This window comes from Aspergillus nomiae, assembly GCF_001204775.2.
Source record: "Aspergillus nomiae NRRL 13137 chromosome Unknown contig00202, whole genome shotgun sequence".
NCBI lineage: Eukaryota > Fungi > Ascomycota > Eurotiomycetes > Eurotiales > Aspergillaceae > Aspergillus > Aspergillus nomiae.
This window is the reverse complement of record NW_015378257.1, coordinates 14,570-30,366: the sequence shown is the minus strand read 5'-3', so window position 1 is coordinate 30,366 and position 15,797 is coordinate 14,570. Positions and strand designations below refer to the sequence as shown.

The following is a 15,797-nucleotide window of genomic DNA, read 5'->3' as shown; positions in this document are numbered from 1 at the left end:
CGGTACTGTATGGTGTATTATACAATAAAAACCAGGCCCCACTATGTGAATACCTGAAACTAGAGGTATTGTCGATACGACAGACATTACGTAACTTGAGTTTGCCATGCCCCACAACTGTTTTCCAAGTCCTTCACATGTTCAGGATCATGCTTTTCAGACGCGAGATGAGGCAAATCTACTAGTAGAACGATCAAACGGGAGAAAATTCGCTAGCAGATGGAATCTGTACTCAAGTGATTTTTTGTTCGTCGATCAAGGTTCTTCTGGGATCACCTCGGTGGTGTAGAAAGGTGATTCGAGCTGTACTCCATAAGTATTATACTCACATTGGGTAGAGCCATCCAAATATATATACCACATTGAGAGGATAGTTAGACTCTTCCACACTGATAATATATTCCTACAGGCATTTTGCTAGGGATTGCTATTTAATTCAAGCTTGCTTAATATACGGAGAGCAATAGCAGCAGCAGAGAGACTTAATCCTCGAGCGTATTCTAGTTCTCATGAGTATGTCGAGTGAAGATGTGTTGGGGGGGTTGATAATATCGACCACGTGATGATAGGGTGATGGACCTGGAGATGGACGTCGCAGGAGCTGCTAACCTACTAAATGTGCCCGGCACGCGATCGGCAGGGATGCGATCGGCGACTCCCCGCTCAACCAGTGAGATTTCTCAATGATCTAAACTTGCTTCTGATCAAATAAACTACTATTATACTCTTCGGCGAACTAACTAACTAACTGACGAAAATTGAATGTCTCTTTCGAATCGCTTTCCTCACGATCAGTATCCCCCAAGACTACGTGACCGTTGCCAGACTACAGGACCAGCTCACGCAAGTCGGATTTCGCCCCCAATGGCACTCTCTCAATCCCGAATTTGGCGTCTAACCACTGGAAGGTTCTGTGCGCCGAGTAACCGAACGCCCCGATTTTGGCCTGGAGCCCTCCGTGGGCGATGTCCTGGGCGATCCACTTTTCCTTGTCCACACCTGGTGTTAGACTCGTCAGGCAGTCGTAAATCTTGTTGGTGGTGGTCGCTGGGTCGAAATACCAGCTCGCTCCGGCCCCAGTGACCAACGTGGGACACTTTACGTTGGCAAGATACTCGGTTCCGTCTGGGTTGAGTAGTGTATAGTCGCCGAAACTCCGCATGATGTCGGCCTCGGTGGTAGTGCCGGTGGCCCACTTTAGATGATTGAACTCCCATCGCGCTTGGAAGTCCAATCGCTGGAGAGACCGCAAAATGCCGTTGAAGACTGCGTCGGACAGCCAGCCGTTCATGAAGCCGTGGAAGAGAGGCCCGGGCATTCTGCCGCCGACAAAACTGGCTAAACTGTAGAATCCGTCGACGCTCACGCAAGCCTTGATCCGTGCGTCGGCGGCCGCACGCAGGGCAAAATATCCCCCCATCGAGGCCCCGGTGACAGCAATGTGATCCAAGTCGAGCTCCAGCTCGGGATGGCGGGTGGCGAAGTCAAAGAGGTGATCCAGGACCGCACTGGTGACCACTTCCCAGTCTGGGCGCATCGGTAGCTTGTCGCGACGAAGCACAATTCCCTGACCAGGTCCTCGAAGGTGACCACGGCATACCCGAGTTCGGGCCCAAATGCCGGGTTGACAAAGTAGATCTCCTCTTGCGTCGAATCGCCTCCCCCAGAGTTTAGTAGGATAGGAATCTTGCGACCCGGAATGCGCCTGGCAGCTTCGGGCAGGTAGAGGTAGCCGGGCAACTTGAGCCCATTTTCGTACGGTATCTCCAGAAAGAACGTCTTCCCATCGCGATATTGGACGCCCTTTCGAAAGTTTGCAATGGCGTGCTCGATACTTGGAAGAACGCGCTGATCGTGCCCAATTGGGCCCTCGTTGAGCATGAACTGCGCCGCGCGGATGTAGTTGGAGGACCGGAGGTAGGCACGACGCGCGGATACACGGTCGCCTGCCTGCTCGGCCTCCTGAGCGATCGCTTCTGCTTTGTTACCGGCATCGAGGAAGGCGCTGAACCACGATTCCGGATCAAGATCCTTGATTTTGGCGGCTGCTTCGAGGGCCTCACCGATCTCGGCGCCCTCGTGGGGCGCATGGCGAGAAGGCGAAGGTACTCGAAGTTAAAGAAGGGGGACTTGAAGAAGGTGTGCATCATCGCCATGATTAAGAATTAAGTGCAATGGGTTGTGGAATGGGCATCCCCTGAAGGCCAATAACAAGTTGTGGAGCAATGAAGGTCCTGGCATTCCAGTCAGGCCTCTGGTGTATAGATCCTTTAGCCCGTATTTGACAAAAGCTTCGAGGAAATTGAACCAAGAGGTCAGACTCAGGGACGACAACTGCGATCAGAGAGCGATTACTCACAGGGTACGAGACCTTTCGCAGAAAATCCCCTGTTCGGCAGTCCGTACGGTGATAGGATTAATGTTGAATATGGCAATATGGAATGAACTCCGACAGGACACACCAGAAGAGGTTTTCTTTGGACGATTGCTCTGCTGTGCTCAGATTCGGCACCGTGTGAGTTGTATACTAGGCAAAAGCACCGGATCCGAATCATTCGGTACCTTGACCTTTGGGTGTCTGGGGCCAACCCCTTCATTGGCTAAATCGCCGTCCCACCACGGCCTTTATTTATTTCGAAGACCAAGCCAGGGTTACACAGCTTGATTTTACTACGTTTGTACTACATCTAATTAATAATTCGTCGCCGTTCGCCATCAAGCGTATGCAGATCTACGATGGCATACATACATTCGCCAAAAGAACCCATCGCTATCATTGGTAGCGGATGTCGGTTCCCAGGGGACTCGACCTCCCCATCAAAGTTGTGGGAGTTGCTGCACTCGCCGCGAGATCTATCGAAGAAGATCCCCTCAGAATCACGATTTAACGCCGACGGATTCTACCACCCTAATGGCGAGCGCCACGGGAGCAGCAATGTCACCAAGTCCTATTTCATCGAAGAGGACCCACGACTTTTTGACGCCGGGTTCTTCAGTATTGCCCCCCGTGAGGCCGAGGCGATTGACCCGCAGCAACGGCTCCTGCTCGAGACTGTCTATGAAGCGATGGAAAATGCAGGACTCACCCTACAAGGGCTCAAAGGCAGCATGACCTCCGCCTATGTCGGCGCGATGTCGGCGGATTATACGGATACCCAAACACGGGATGTTGAGAATATGTCCCAGTACATGATCACAGGAACGTCACGCGCACTGCTCTCGAATCGTTTATCGTACTTCTTTGATTGGCATGGCCCCTCCATCTCGGTCGACACGGCATGCTCGTCCAGTTTAGCGGCGGTCCATCTCGGTGTTCAAAGTTTACGAAATGGCGAGTGTACAGCTTCTTGTGTGGCGGGCTCCAACTTAATTTTGGGACCGGATGCATATCTTGCGTCCACGAGTCTCCATTTGCTCTCGGCCACTGGAAAATCTCAGATGTGGGACCAGGGCGCCGACGGATATGCCCGAGGGGAAGGTATTTGTGCTTTCTTTATGAAGACGCTCTCTCAGGCTCTTCAGGATGGAGACCGAATTGATGCAATCATTCGAGAGACATGTGTCAATTCGGATGGCCGTACGAAAGGTATTGCGCTACCAAGTGCTGAGGCGCAGGCCGCGTTGATTAGCACCGCCTATAAGAATGCGGGACTAGACATCTTGAGAGCCGAGGATAGGCCTCAATACATTGAGGCACATGGTAAGTTCCATCTGCCTGCCAGCCTGGTTTCTGCAGGGTCAACAAGCTTGTGCTGGGTTTGTGATAATTTGACTGATGATTGTGCAATGTAGGAACTGGCACCCAGGCTGGAGACCCTAGAGAAGCATCTGCTCTCAGCCAAACGTTTTTCCCACCTGGCCACAACCATGATGAGAGACCTTCTCTGATTGTAGGGTCCGTGAAGACAATTATTGGACACACAGAAGGAAGTATGTAGTTCGACCTGTTACGCGTATCAGAGGCTGATCTCGGACACTGCAGCTGCCGGTATTGCGGGAATGTTGAAGACATTACTTGCGATGCAACACAAGACAATTCCGCCCAACCAGCATCTTCATAACCTGAATCCGAGCGTGAAGCCTTTCTATAAGAAGCTGCAAATACCCAATACTCCGCAGGAATGGCCACAAGTCCCTCCAAACCAACCGCTTCGCGCGAGTGTCAACGGTTTCGGCTCCGGCGGCACCAACTGCCACGCGATCATGGAAAGTTACATCCCCGAAGTCCATGACCGTGGCCCATGGGGAAGACCGAAGGCAATCTGTGAGGTCCAACCTTCCGTTGTACCGGAGGTTGATTTTACCCCTACCCCTCTTGTTTTCTCGGCCAGTTCCGAATCGTCTCTGGTCGCAATGCTGGAGAAATATGCGCACTACCTGAAGACTACCGATGTGTCTATTCAACGTCTGGCGATGGTCCTTAACTTGCATCGTTCAACCCTTCCGGTGCGAATTGCCATCACAGGGAGCTCGAAGCAAGACGTACTAGAGGCGATCAACAAACAGCTGGCGAAAGTCCGCGAGAGCCTGGTACAGCCATAGGCACCCGCCCCCCCCGTCATAGAATTCGATGAGAACAGACGGCCTCGGATTCTAGGTGTGTTTACGGGACAGGGGGCACAATGGCCGGGTATGGGCCAGGCTTTAATGAAGCGATGTGCCTTGTTCAGAGAAAAAATGGAGGTCATGGAGCAGGCACTGGCACAGCTTCCCGATCCACCGGAGTGGTCTCTCAAAGAAGAACTAATGGCACCACCCGGCAAGTCTCGTCTAAGCGAAGCCGAACTATCCCTCCCTATCTGTGCAGCGGTTCAGGTAGGACTTGTTAGTTTGCTCTCTGAAGCAGGCATCACATTTCACACTGTGGTCGGCCATTCGGGCGGTGAAATCGGTGCTGCGTATGCTGTCGGGAAGATCTCTGCAGAGGACGCGGTGAAGATTGCTTATTACCGCGGCATCGTCTGCAAGCTTGCCATTGGACCCGATGGAAATCGGGGAGCAATGATTGCTGTCGGGTTCGGTTATGAGGAAGGGCTCAATTTCTGTTCATCCGCTCAGATGAAGGGCCGTCTAACCGTAGCCGCTAGTAATTCGCCCAAGAGCGTCACGCTTTCTGGCGATGAGGACGCGGTCCTTGAGGCCAAGCAAATGCTCGATAATGAAGGCCTGTTTAATCGTGTGCTCAAGGTAGACACTGCCTACCATTCATCTCATATGTTGCCGTGTGCTGAGCCCTATACTGCTCAACTCGAAACCTGCAACGTCCAGGTAGGAAAGGGCAACGGAGTCACTGCCTGGGTATCTAGCGTCTATGAAGACAGCAGAACAATTACTGATGTACAGGATCCCGATATGCGGGGAGCATACTGGACAGATAATCTGATTGGACGAGTTCTGTTTTCTCAGGCACTTGAGGCCGCGCTCGACGATGGTAGAGGAGCCCTCGATCTCATCCTTGAAGTTGGACCGCACCCAGCCTTGAGAGGGCCGACACTGGAAACGATGAGGACCAAGCTTGGCTACGAAGTCCCCTATTCCGGTGTCTTAGACCGAAAGGCGGACGACATCACGGCGTTCAGCAACGCTTTAGGCCTTGTTTGGACACATCTGGGCTCTGCTTGTGTCAACTTTGCCGGCTACCTATCTGCATTTGAGGAAGGTAATCGTCAAGTAGATGTGACTCCTTTGTCGGATCTACCAACCTATCCATGGGATCACAAGCAGATCATGTACCGGGAATCCCGACTCAATAAACAGGTCAGACACAGATCGGCCCAGCCTCATGAGCTGCTTGGTAGCAGAACCCCGGATGACACAGATTATGAGCCGAGATGGCGGAACTTCCTTAAGCTGGAGGAGATGCCATGGTTACGCGACCATTGCATCGAGAACCAGATCATTGTGCCCGCAGCTACATATTGCGTTATAGCCCTGGAGGCTGCTAGGACCCTGGCCACAGGAAAGCAAGTGGAAAGCATAGAGCTTTCGAACGTGGCGATCCTCCGACCAATCGTCTTAGATGAGTCTTCTGGCGGAACGGAGACTTTGCTGTCTCTGCGCAGTGATATCGACTCTATCAAGGGCAAGACTGAATGTATCCGAGCGGAGTTCAGTCTCAGCGCGGGTACAGTGGAGGATGGACACATGAGGACAGCCGCTACGGGAGAAATACGTATTTCCCTCGCCAGCGAAGAATCCAACTCCACCGGCTTGTTTCCTATCAGATCCCACAAGCCACAACACGAGCTGTTGTCCGTCAATGTCAACCAGTTCTATGAATCCCTCAGCCGAGTTGGCTTGGGTTACAGCGGACCGTTCAGGGCTATAACCTCTGTGGAGAGACAGATGGACATGGCATCCGCTGTCATCGCGATCGATGAGGAAGTGGGAAGGTCAACTCCGGTCCACCCGACTTGGCTTGACGCATGCTTCCAGACATTCCTTGCAGCATATGCCGCTCCTCGAGATGGTGGGATATGGACCGCGTTCATGCCCACTACGATCGGCCGCATGACCTTTTCTCCGACGCCAAACATCACAGGCTCTGTGGCCGTCGACGCGCGCCTTACCGAATTTACACCAGGGTTTCAAGCAACCTTGCCAACAATTAATGGCGATATGAGTATCTACAACTCTAAGACCGGCCAGTTAGAAGTGCGCATCGAAGATTTCACAATGAGCTCCTTCCTTCCCGCTGGTGAGAAGGACGATAGAACATTGTATTTGAAGACGATATGGCAACAAGACATCCTCTCGGGAGCTACCTTCGAAGCGGAGGAGCAGACTTCTTCTCCCCGTGAGCTGAAGGTCATTGATGCCTGTGAAAAAGTAATTCACTATTACCTGTCACAGCTTAGTATGGACATGTCCTTCTACGAACTGGCCGACAAGATCCCAGGCTTAATGGGTTTGATTGAGAAGGCAGCAGCCCGTGATGCGAGCGAGCCAACTCAATCTGAGCTGGCTTCCATCATGGAAGATTTTGGGGAGCACATAGATATGCTGCTTGTTAAGGTAATCGGCGAGAAGCTCTTGAATAATTCTCCGGTCAGCGCTGAAGCACCAGCATCGCTGAGTGAGCTTGTCTCCCGTTGGCACAATGAAGGGATAGGGTTCGCCCAAGTTCACAAGCATATGGTGAGCGCAGCGAAACAGATTTCTCACCGGTACCCACGTATAAGAATTCTCCAAGTCGGACCATCTTCAGCCAGCCTTGTACGGTCTGTATGTCAGGAGCTTGGACAGGCTTTGGATTCATATACTATTGTGGATGGGTCCGCGGACGCTATTGGGGAGGTCAAGGCACACTTATCTGCGGATAATCTGAGAGTTGATTTCAAAACCTTCGACGTTGAAAACGGAATTGGAGAGTCAGCTGATATCGATCCCGGCTCTTTCGACTTGGTTATTGCTCACAAGGCCTTCACCAAACAGAGAGCGGCGCTGACGACGATCCGAAGCCTGCTTACACCAGGAGGCTTTCTCCTGATGATGGCTGCAACTGGAGACCAACTTCGTTTCCCCTTCTTCTTGTTGTCGGCTCCACCCCCAGTGCCCGAAGACGACGGATCTTTCGACCCGCAATTAACGAACGTTAACCGCGAAGAAACACACAGCGTCCTTCAGAACGCTGGGTTTTCTGGGGTAGACTCTATGGCACTCGATAACGTTCCGGAGAAGCACACATTCTCTGTCATCTTGTCGCAGGCACTAGACGATCGCATTAGCTTCTTGAGATCTCCACTTGCCTCAGCATTAAACATCGCTATGACTGGAAAGCTCCTTATGTTGGGTGGTTCCTCACCCAAGATCGCGAATCTCATCCGAGATATCCAGACCAAGCTATCGCCCGTCTGGGATGGAGAGATCATTGCTGTCGAATCTCTTGCCGACCTGAACGGTCAACTAATTGACACCGTTGAAACTGTTCTTAGTATGACTGAATTGGACCGCCCCGTGCTCGAGAAGCTTAGCAGTGCTACATTTGAAAACCTACAGCTGCTGCTGGAGAGATCCAAGAAGGTCCTTTGGGTCACTCAAGGCGCAAGATGTGAAAGCCCCTACCAAAATGGCACGATTGGACTTGGGCGAACATTCCAGGCTGAGAACCCACATAAGCTTCTACAATTCCTTGACTTGGATACCCTTGACGATGGCACGACTTTTATTGCAGAGAGCTTGCTTCGACTTGTTGGAGGCGCTTCCATCAAAGAAGATACTTCAAAAATGCCCCTTCTGTGGAATGTTGAACCGGAGCTCGCAGTTGAGAAAGGCAAGCTCTTTATTCCCAGGCTTCTGCCTGACATGGAGCGCAACGACCGTATCAATGCTCTCAAGCGCAAGGTGGAAACCCAAGCTCTTGTTGGGGCGCAGCCTGTCACTCTTGTTCGCTCGCTCCACAATGCTAATGAAGTTGTGTATTCGGCTGAAGAAGCACTTCACCACTATCCAAAACTCGTTCAGCTTTCTACAGGCTCAGAATTGATATCATTGAGAGTGGAGTATTGTTCTGTAGAGCCTGTCTTGCCCAACTACAACGAGAAACAGCTCTTCGGCTGTGTTGGTCGCACACAAGAGGGGAAGCGATTCTTGGCACTGTCGGACTCCAACTCTTCCATCATTACGGTGCCCCGTATGTTGGCCATTAAACTTAATGGCGAAGACGTTGACGATACAACAACTCTCCCAGTATTTCTTAGCCTGCTGAACGAGGTTAGATCGCGTGTTATCGAAAGGTCGATGCCCGCTGGATACACCACGCTGCTCTACGGATCTGGCGAACCTCTTGCGACCGCCCTCAACAGGCGTAAGGGTATCTCCGGCAAGAGCTTTGCGTTCATCGGCTACCAGACGGAGTCGACTTGTGGTAGCCGTGCTAGTAACCACATCGAGGTTGGACCTCATACCTCAAGAAAGGAATTGCAATCAATGATACCCCCCAAGACGAGGGTTCTCATTCATCTGGGACTTAACACTAACACACGCAAGCTTTCCGCTATCAAACAGGTTCTCCCCACTAACGCCGCCGTGGTTTCTTTCAACGATCTCGATTCTGATGGCCTTGTTCCACATGAAGTACTCCTTGAAGCCCTGGCTCATGTCAAAAGTCTTCCCTCGTCGCCAGTGGGAGAATTAGAAAGTGCCAGCGTTGTCAAGGCCTCTGCTTTGGTCACAAGCGGGGACAAGGAACATGCAATTGTCACTGCCGTTGACTGGACAGGTGACCAGATGATTACAGTGACGCAAAGGCCCATTGAGCATAGCCACCTGTTTTCCCAGGATAAGACCTATGTTCTGGTGGGTCTTAGTGGGCAGATCGGTCAGTCCATGTGCCGCTGGATGGTCGTTAATGGTGCGCGGCATATTGTCGTCACGAGCCGGTACGTACATTCTTCGAGAAAGCCGATTGAATAAAGGTTTCGCTGATAATTACAGGAATCCTGATAAGGAAGCACTTTGGAGGGATGAGTTAGAGAAGCAAGGTGCCAACATTGCCATCGAGGCAGCAGATGTTACCAACAAGCAACAGCTTGTGGAGCTCCGCGCTCGCATTCTCGAAACTATGCCACCTATTGGTGGTGTTGCCAACGGTGCAATGGTGTTATCTGATAAGCTGTTTACTGACATGTCTTACGACAGCTTCCAAAAGGTTCTGAAGCCCAAAGTTGATGGCTCCATTAATCTGGACATGGTTTTTGCTAATGATGACCTTGACTTCTTTATCCTGTTCTCGTCAATTTCCGCTGTTACTGGCCAGCGAAGCCAAGCCAACTATGCTGCTGCAAATAACGTAAGTTGAATAAGTGAATGACTTGATCATCGTGCGGGCGAGCTGATTATTTTAGTTTATGGCCGGTTTGGCTTCCCAAAGACGTGCCCGGAACCTTGTAGCATCAGTTATTGACATCGGAATGGTCATCGGCATTGGTGTTATTCAGAGGACGGAAGATGGTGACGGAATTAGCGCAATGGAGACTACCCTGCGAAAGCTAGACTACATGCCCATTTCAGAGCGCGACCTTCACCATCTTCTGGCTGAGGCGATCCTTGTCGGTAGTAGCGACGAGTCTCCGGAAATCGTAACAGGGTTAGAGACTTACAATACTAACTCCGAAAACAGCCCGTTCTGGCATAAGAACCTGCGCTTCTCGCACCTCCTCGCACGTGCTGATTCATCCCAAACAGGTCAGGGTTTTGGAAACAATGTCCAGAAGACTTGGAAGGAAAAGCTCGCGGATGCCCGTGGGCCAGATGATGCGCTTCAAATCATGGAAGAGGCCATTTTGACGTATCTAGCATCCTCGCTCAAGGTAGGCGGTGCTTCCCGCATGGAAAGGGTGCTTGTTGTAACTGACATTAATGAATAGTTGTCCATTGAGAATATCTATACAGATGTTCCGATCATTGATCTCGGTATTGACTCCTTAGTAGCTGTGGAAATTCGCAACTGGATATTCGCAGAGGTTGGTCATGATGTCCCGGTCTTGAAGATCCTGGGAGGTTCTTCTGTCAAGCAGATATGCACTGAGGTGGTTGAAGACCTGTCTTTCGAAGGGAAACAGGCCGAGCCTGCAGAGGCTAAAGCCCAAAGTGCTCCAGCTCCGGCCTCTCGCGACTGGACTAAACAATCCGCGGAAAAGAAGGCTCCAGAAGTAGTGTCTGAAGATTCCAACGAAGTATCATCCGACAGTTCACTGGCAGATGATACTTCGGAATCAATTGCATCTTCGGAGCGAATGGCTCATTCAGACTCTGTTGGAGACGATCAGCTTACCTTACCATCTGCCTCCGTTGTTGCCCTGGACATTGTGGACGAGAAGCCCCCTCGCCCGACTACCCTTCGCACAGAGTCACTGTCCTTGGGCCAATCACGACTGTACTTCTTGTCTCAGTACCTGGATGATGACACTGCCTTGAACTGTACCGTATCTTACGCACTTTCAGGCAGACTCAATATTCCGAAGTTGGAAAAGTCCCTGGAGGCAGTGACACAACGCCATGAAACCCTCCGTACCATTTTCTATACCAATGAGGAAGATGGCCAACCCGTGCAAGGCATTATTGAGAAATCTACATTTAAACTGAAAGTGACTTCAGGTATTGCTGGCCCGGCAGATGTCAAGGGGGAGTTCGACCAGACTCACAAATATCATTACAACCTTGAGACAGGGGATACCTTCATCGCTACAATCCTGTCACACAGTGCTGATTCCCATACTATTATTTTTGGATACCACCACATTATCATGGACGGTGTCAGCTGGCAGGTATTCCAGCAGGATTTGGCGCAGTTCTATAACGACCCGAACTCACCCAAGCCCCTGCCAATTCAGTACATTGACTTTACTTTAAAGCAGCAGCAGGACATGTCCAACGGAGCCTACGATGAAAGACTCAAGTTTTTCCAAGACGAGTTTTCTAAGCCGGTTGACCCATTGCCGCTCTTCCCCTTTGCTAAAGTCAGCACACGCAAATCATTGAGACAGTACGCAGTTAGAGACGTTGTCACGCACGTCAATGCTGACGTTATGGGCGCACTGAAGAAGGCGGCCCAAGCCTCTCGGACTACCTCTTTCCACTTCTTCCTCTCAGCCTTCCAAGTTCTGCTTCACCGGCTGCTGGACACTGAACAAATGTGTATTGGTATGGTAGACGCAAACCGTTCTGATCAGAGCTTCAGAAACAGTATAGGTTTCTTCTTAGAAACCATCCCTGTTTCGTTCCGAATCGATAGCGAGCAGAAGTTTAGTGAGGTGCTTCAGACCACCCGAACCAAGGCATATTCGGCGCTTGCGAAGACCGGTGTCCCGACTGAGGAGATTCTTCGTGCTTGTAACATCCCAGCGTCAACGACTGAGACGCCGCTCTTCCAGGTGGTCTTTAACTACCGCATGGGAGCTAGTCGAACCTCTCCGATGGAAGGGGTGGATATGAAGTTTCTGGATTACGCCGACGCGAAAAACCCCTTCGACCTTGTAGTGTCCGTTGATGAGTTGGAAGACGGCACTGCCATGCTTACGTTCTCCCTACAGGACTACTTGTATGACCAGGAAGGCGCAGAATTGCTTGCCAACGCATATACCTACTTGCTTGATATGCTGTCTGAAGACATCAATCGTTCAGTTGGTAGCGTCCCTGTGTTCCCCACAAATCTAACGGACAAGGCTGTCGCGCTTGGTACGGGCCCCCAGGTGGAACTTGCGCCCCCTTCTGCTGGCACTCTCTCCCAGATTATCATTAACTGGGTAGACAAAGACCCTGAAGGTATTGCAGTTAAAGATAGCAATGGCAGTATAAAAACGTATTCGCAGTTGCTAAAAAGGGCTAACGCTATCTCGGTCGCGTTATTGGCTGCCGGAGCAGCATCCTCGAGACCAATCTGCGTGCTCCTTGACCCAGGGGTAGACACGATTGCTACTATACTCGGTGTTCTCCGTGTTGGCGCGGCCTACGTACCCCTTGATGTCCGCAGTACTAATGAAAGACTGGCCGATATCCTGAGAGAGTCTAATTCAACGATCGTACTTTACGATGCCGCTACTACAGACCGGGCCAGGGAGCTTCACAGGATTTCTGGCACGGCTGAGCCGATTAGCTTCGTTACTCTCGAGGAAGTGCCTCAAGATGTGGAGGAGAGAGTTCGGGATGCATCGACTGTAGACGGCCTTGCAATGATTCTTTATACTAGTGGTTCGACAGGAAAGCCCAAGGGGATCCCACTCACCAATGGCAACATCCGGACCACTATCCTCGGTGTCTCCGACCGGGCCCCATTGGGCCGAGAGGTCGTGCTGCAACAAAGCGGACAGGGCTTTGACGCAGCTTTATATCAAATATTCATTGCCTTGGCCAACGGCGGTACGTTGATCATGGGTGATAACCGCCGTGACCCGGCAGAATTGGCTGCTCTGATGGTACACGAGGGTGTCACTTGTAGCGTATTCATTGTCTCAGAGATGCAATCCATGTTGAAGTACGGATACGAACAGCTCCGTGAGTGCTCTACATGGCGCATTGCCATGGTTGCTGGGGAGGCTTTCACGCAAAATCTCCTCGAGCAGTTCCGCGGCCTTGACCGGAATGATCTGAGAATTTTCAATGCATACGGCCCGACTGAAGCATCTATTTGCTCTTCCATGCATGAAGTATTGCCTGGTGGCAACGCAATCGACTTCAGCATTCCAATCGGTAAGGCTATTGCCAATTACGGAACTTACATTGTTGATGACCAGTGCAACCCTGTTCCCATTGGATGGCCTGGAGAAATCGCAATCAGTGGGCCAGGTGTCGCGAGTGGATACCTTGGTCTCCCTCAGCTTACTGAGAGCAAGTTCAAGGACCACGCCTTGGTCAAGGGACCTTCCGGCTGGGATAGGCTTTACCTCACCGGCGATAAAGGTCGGATGCTCTCGGACGGCTCCATCGTGATATCTGGACGTATTGATGGAGACGACCAGGTGAAGATTAGAGGCATGCGGGTTCAGCTGAACGATGTCTCCAGAGCCATTGTGCAAGCATCCCGCGGCAATCTCGTGGATGTGGCTGTTCTAGTCCGAGGTGATAGTAGTAACCAGCAGCTCGTCGCCTACGTTGTGTTCTCTAGGACCAGCCAAATTCACGACAAGGGAACCTATCTGCGTCAACTCAGCCAGGAGCTTCAGATGCCACTGCACATGCGCCCAGCAGTCATGATTTCCTTAGATATCCTCCCGGTAACACAAAGAGGTAAGCTTGACAGCCGCAAATTGGCGGCTTTGCCTTTGCCGTTGGTTTCTGTCGAGGAGGAGACCAGCGAGAAACTCACGGAAGAAGAGGTGCGCTTGCGAGAAGCTTGGAGACGTGTCCTAGGTGAGACATCCTCCTTTGTGCCTATCCATCGCAGCTCCGACTTCTTCTCCGTTGGTGGTAATTCTTTGCTTCTGCTACCCCTCAAGGCAGAGATTCGTCGAGTATTTGCAATTGATCTCTCCCTACCGGAACTTTTCCAAGCTAGTACTCTCGAATTGCTAGCTTCACGGCTCACGGGCAATTTCCAGAATTCGCAGATCGACTGGGAAAAAGAAACAAAGGTGGATGAGCAGATGTTCGTACCACCCACTGAACAGAGGATCTCAACTCGCAGTGCTGAGGGCATTTCTGTTCTCCTCACGGGAGCCACAGGCTTCTTGGGAACTGCTATTCTACGCCAACTAGTTGAATCTTCCCACGTAACCCGTGTTCATTGCGCAGCTCTTCGCCCCAATGGCCAGGGCGAGCCTCGAGAACTGGGCGTCGACTCGCCAAAGATCGTGCGCCACGCCGGCGATCTCGCGCTCTCCGATCTAGGAATGACCCAAGCGGAAGTGGATGATCTGTTCCCTGATGTTGATGTCATTATTCATAACGGAGCCGAAGTATCGCACATGAAAAACTATCGCACCTTGAGAACTACTAATTTCCAGTCTACCGTTGAACTTGCCCGTCTGGCTGTACGTGGGCAAATCCCGATCCATTACATCTCTACAGGTGGTGTCACTAGGCTGAGTGGCGCCTCAGTGCAGCCTGAGTCGTCATTGGCGGCCTTCCATCCACCGGTTGACGGCTCGGACGGATATGTCGCGTCGAAGTGGGCGAGTGAAGTCTTCCTCGAGAAGCTTCAGAAGCAGTTCCGCGGGCAAATTTGGATCCACCGTCCTAGCAGCATTACTGGTGACAATGTGCCGGCCCTGGACATTGTCCACAGTGTGTTGCGATACTCTAGATTGATGAAGGCCGTTCCTGATCTTACCGGTTCTACAGGAGCGTTTGATTTCATTCATGTTGATACTGTCTCGAGAGACATTGCGAACTGCGCGGTGGCAAGCACCAACAAGAAGCAGCGAGAGTCTGACAACGTGCTCAACTACGTACACCAGAGTGGCGAGGAAGTTGTGCCCGTTGATCAGTTGAAGGAGTACTTAGAAGGTTCCGCAGTTGGCTCGTTCAGTGTGTTGCCACTGCAAGAGTGGGTTTGTAAGGCACTTGGGGAGGGCTTGGATGAGGTTCTGGGCTCGTTCCTGCTAGCCTCCAAGGGTGTGATTAGAGTGCCACTGATGGAAAAGAGTCGTCGAAATGAGTGAGGGGTGGTGATCTAGATGCATATCGCGTTGACATGGTTTATTTTGTTTTCTTTTTTTAGATGTACTTATTGACGATCTTTGCTTCCATTGAATATGAGAATAATTTCTTGAACTTTATGCAACCTTATAGAATACTGTCGTTTGGGAATTCCAATAGAACTTTGAGCTGTATGCTTGGTCCTTGTACACTATTCTTTTTTCGGACTTCATAGATAGTAACAAGAGAAGACAAAGATCTATTTGGCTTGGCACTGAAAAACACACGATTATTCCATAGGCTGTGACTCGTTGCACCATCCTAGCAACCGCAAGGGTCGGATTTTTGATTTCCCATTCGATTGGGTTCGCCTATTTAATTCTTTTCACCAAGACCAGTAACTGTATTCTAATTTGCCAATAATATTGTTGGGAATGTCATCCCCTTCACAAAATCCATAATTAGGACACTTTGTGTCTGTGCACGATTGTTATGTACAGCTACAATTCTTTCAGAAAAGAACCACGCCAGACAGAAAAAACACCAACCATCCGAAGGACAAACGACCTTAAACCGAAACCCTAATAGATTCTGACTTGGGCAATTCGGTCCGAACCGAGTCGGCGCCGTACTGGAATGAGTTTAACGTACCGAATGGATGCCAGACTGAGTTAAGATGCCGAAAGGTGGGCCCGAACATCATGCCCGATTCCAACTATAAT

At 51.0% G+C, this 15,797-nt stretch overlaps 2 protein-coding genes across 2 annotated transcripts; one reads left to right on the top strand and one right to left on the bottom strand.

The window, feature by feature from the left end:
• Positions 1 to 826: 826 nt before the first annotated feature.
• psoB (hydrolase psoB) lies at positions 827 to 2,156 on the bottom strand (the record flags this gene model as incomplete). The annotated part of the gene is made up of 3 exons (XM_015553223.1): positions 827 to 1,508; positions 1,562 to 2,031; positions 2,064 to 2,156. 3 exons carry the CDS (start codon positions 2,154 to 2,156, stop codon positions 827 to 829), a joined length of 1,245 nt encoding a protein of 414 aa, XP_015405461.1.
• Positions 2,157 to 2,736: 580 nt separating this feature from the next.
• On the top strand, positions 2,737 to 15,098 carry nrps14 (PKS-NRPS hybrid synthetase psoA; the record flags this gene model as incomplete). The annotated part of the gene is made up of 7 exons (XM_015553222.1): positions 2,737 to 3,700; positions 3,793 to 3,930; positions 3,983 to 4,530; positions 4,615 to 9,380; positions 9,436 to 9,790; positions 9,846 to 10,310; positions 10,368 to 15,098. 7 exons carry the CDS (start codon positions 2,737 to 2,739, stop codon positions 15,096 to 15,098), a joined length of 11,967 nt encoding a protein of 3,988 aa, XP_015405462.1.
• Positions 15,099 to 15,797: the final 699 nt, after the last annotated feature.